Raw genomic sequence first — 4052 nt, 5'->3', positions numbered from 1 at the left:
TTGCTTCTTCTAGAGTGTAGTTTTGTTCCTTATGTTGATGTTTTCCATCTATTATCCTTTGTAGGGCTAGATTTCTGGAAAGATATTGTGTGAATTTTGTTTTGTCATGGAATGTCTTGTTTTCTCCATCTAAGGTAATTGAGAGTTTTGCTGGGTATAGTAGTCTGGGCTGGCATTTGTGTTCTTGTAGGGTCTGTATGACATCTGTCCAGGATCTTCTAGCTTTCATAGTCTCTGGTGAGAAGTCTGGTGTAATTCTGATAGGCCTGCCTTTATGTTACTTGACCTTTTTCCCTTACTGCTTTTAAAATTCTTTCTTTGTTTAGTGCATTTGGTGTTTTTATTATTATGTGTTGGGAGGAATTTCTTTTCTGGTCCAGTCTATTTGGAGTTCTGTAGGCTTCTTGTATGTTCATGGGCATCTATTTCTTTAGGCTAGGGAAATTTTCTTCAATAATTTTGTTGAACATATTTACTGGTCCTTTAAATTGGGAGTCTTCACTCTCTTCTATACCTATTACCCTTAGGTTTTGTCTTCTCATTGCATTCTGGATTTCCTGGATGTTTTGGGTTAGGAGCTTTTTGCTTCTTGCATTTTCTTTGACTGTTGTGTCAATGTTTTCTATGGTGTCTTCTGCTCCTGAGATTCTCTCTTCTGTCTCTTGTATTCTGTTGGTGATTCTTGCATCTATGACTCCTGATTTCTTTCCTAGGTTTTCTATTTCCAGGGTTGTCTCTCTTTCTGATTTCTTTATTGTTTCTATTTCTATTTTTAGATTCTGGATGGTTTTGCTCATCTCCTTCACCTATTTGTGTTTTCCTGTAGTTCTTTAAGGGATTTTTGTGTTTCCTCTTGAAGAGCTTCTAGCTGTTTACCTGTGTTCTCCTGTATTTCTTTGAGGGTGCTATTTATGTCTTTCTTATAGTACTGTATCATCACCATGAGAAGTGATTTTATATCTGAAACTTGCTTTTCCGATGTGATGGTGTGTCCAGGACTTGCAATGGTGGGAGTATTGGATTCTGATGATGCCAAGTAACCTTGGTTTGTGTTGCTTATATTCTTACGCTTGCCCCCCACCTTCTGGTTATCTTTAGTGCTACTCGCCCTTGCTAAATCTGACTGGATCCTGTCCTTCCTGTGATCCTGGTTGTGTCAGAACTCCTCAGAGTCAAGCTGTCTCTGTGATCCTGTGATTCTGGGATCCTGTGATCCTGGGCTTGTTAGAGCACCTGGGAGTGAAGCTTCCTCTGGGTGTTGTGAGACTGGCTGCGGAGCTTGTGCCCAAGGTCTGCTGAGGGCACCAGCCAGCTCAGACAGATGGGAAGAAACCTGAGCCACTGGGCTGGTGGAATTCCTGTGTGCCTGGTACCACTGGTCCCAGTTACTCTCTGTGTTGGGACAGATATTGTATCCTCCTCACCTCTGATCCTGGGCATGTTAGAGCACCTGGCAGTGCTAACTTGTGGAATTTTAAAGAAAAAATTTGAGTTGTTTTAAGTCATTAACTTTGTGGTGATTTGTTGTAACAATTTTGGTGTTTTGGTTTCTTTAGAAAACACAGAAATACTATGAGAATATGTTTTTGTTTTAATTCCAGGTGTGGGATAGGGGGCTGCTCCAGATTGTTTGAAGCAGCTGATTCTGATTTGCCTCTTGCTCTAGCAGAGGCATGACTTTGCCAGCTGTAGATATTTTCTATGATTGCATGATGTTTGGAGTCTGGGTACTTTTCAGAGGATATATAAATGCTAGGGCCCCAAGAGGCATGGTGGGTGGTTGGTTGTGGTTGAGTTGGTTGGCTGCTGTTGGTCACAGTTTGTTAAGTAGTCATGTGCAAAGAAGAAACAACAACGGGAAGAAATTAGATATCCTGATGTTGAAGATCAAACTTGCCCCAAGGAACTCAATGCCCCCAGTCAGCAGGAAGTAGTCTACTGATAGTATTACCCCCTACTCCTCTATTCTTTTTTTTTTTTTAATATGAGACTGAGATGTGTGCTTTCAGTCTGCCATAATTACATAATTATTTTTTTAAAGATTTATTTATTTATTATATGTAAGTACACTGTAGCTGTCTTCAGATGTACCAGAAGAGGGCGTCAGATCTCATTATGGGTGGTTGTGAGCCACCATGTGGTTGCTGGGATTTGAACTCATGACCTTCCGAAGAGCAATCGGTGCTCTTCCCCGCTGAGCCATCTCACCAGCCCCCTACTCCTCTATTCTTTTTCTCCATTCTAGTGTCAGGAGGTTGAAAGGATGAAGAAAAGGGGTGAAGAAAATGGATGAAAGAAGAACCCACAAAGTAGCCAAAGACTGGCTACAGTAATTCATGGCAACAGCAACAAGAAACCAACACAGCTCTTACTTATTGAACAACTGCTTTGAGCTAGGTAAAATAGTAGGATGTCAATGAGTGTTTATAGCAGTGTTAGAAATTAAATCCATTTTACAGACAAGGACACTGAGGTTTAGGAACTTGCTTAATATCACATTTGGTTATTAGAACCAGGTTCCCCTTATGGTTATACACAGGACTCTACCATAAAGTATGAAGAATGTCTACATTCAAGTCAATGACATTCTTCGAGGTGTCCCATATGTACATATGTATGTGTCTCAATGGGTACATTCCAAACTAATTTTTTGTCAAGCCACTCTAAAGACAATAATGGGTCATAATTGATGTAAATTGATGTAATTATATAGTTTGTTTGCTTTTAATTATCTAACCTGTCTACTGTATTCCCAGCTGCTCATTGGATGGCTTCACAACAGTCAAGTGGTTCCTCAAGCAGACAGTTTGTTGTTCACAAATGGAGCACTAAAGAAATGCAGTGTCTCCCCTCTGCCCCCGACAGAAAGCTCTGTGTGTGCTTTGAGTAGAGATAACATCTACGACAAAGGGGTACTGTGGTTATGGACAAACCTTATATGATCTATGAGTCATGATACCTTTTTTCAGATGCATCTTGATATTGTAAATAAATGTGTTTTATAGATCCAAAAACACTTCCAAATGCCTTAAAAAATGTTTCTGGTGTTCCATAGTCATCAAAAGGCACATGGAAAAACAGAAGTTTTCAGTTGTGGGGTACTTTGAAAAGTGGGGGAGACATTTAAAATGTTTGAAGAAGAACAGGTGAGTGACCCACTTGGCCCCCGAAGGGGTCTACTCCCTAGACTCCATTTCCAAAGAAACGTTCCATTGCCTCCCAACTCCCCCTCATCCTCCTCACAGGATGCCCTATGACTGGGCTTCTGCCACCAATTTCAGCACACACTAGCTGCTCAGGTGCAGGCCTGTCAGAAGGACAGGTGAGTGATCCCCTGCCAGGTCAACTGCCCCATGCCCTAGACTTGTTTCTCTAAGACCCATGAAACATTTTGAGAGTTAGTTTCTTCTCAAACAGACTGAATCAGCCCAAGAGTTAAGATCCAGCCTGGTCCAGGGGATGTGTAGAATCTTTACAGATGAGGAGTTTCCACTGGTTCCAATGAAGCCCACTAAGCAGAGCCGTCAGCTTGACACTCTTGGACAGGACTTATGAGTTTCCTGAGCTTTAGTTTTCCCAGAGGTAATGTAGAGACAACCATCTGATCTCCACCTACTTTACACACTTGTCAAGGAAAGCGTGGAACACTGTGTTCATGGAAACACTGTAAAGTGGGAATTTCCATTACAGTTATTAATAATTTTGATTATTATTAACCTAACACATGGCTTGGTTTCTTAAGGGTAGAAAGGTACAGGTGTGTGTGTGTGTGTGTGTGTGTGTGTGTGTGTGTGGTGTGTGTATTTTCCTCAATGTCAGAGAACCTACCCAATGGCTCCCCCTATTAAAGGTTCCACCATTCTCCAAGAGCTTCACACCCTATACAGACTGTGGCCTATACTTGGCCAAACCTCCATTTAGAACAATTCCTACCCATCTGTTTATCTGTGCAGTTCATCTCATCCCATCCATCCATCCATCCATCCATCCATCCATCCCATCCATCCATCCATCTCATCCCATCCCTCCCTCCCTCCCTCCATCCATCCATC

At 41.7% G+C, this 4052-nt stretch overlaps 1 protein-coding gene across 1 annotated transcript in view; it reads left to right on the top strand.

The window, feature by feature from the left end:
- LOC116076962 (keratin, type I cuticular Ha4-like) overlaps window positions 1-4052 on the top strand; it is a 16554-nt gene that overhangs the window by 7788 nt on the left and 4714 nt on the right. Inside the window, 1 exon segment of the mRNA XM_031351102.1 lies at window positions 3300-3326. Within this exon segment, the coding sequence (XP_031206962.1) occupies window positions 3300-3326 (27 nt within the window).

Source organism: Mastomys coucha, unplaced genomic scaffold (assembly GCF_008632895.1).
Source record: "Mastomys coucha isolate ucsf_1 unplaced genomic scaffold, UCSF_Mcou_1 pScaffold5, whole genome shotgun sequence".
NCBI lineage: Eukaryota > Metazoa > Chordata > Mammalia > Rodentia > Muridae > Mastomys > Mastomys coucha.
Note: the sequence above shows the minus strand (reverse complement) of the source record. Positions and strands in the feature narration are given on the sequence as shown.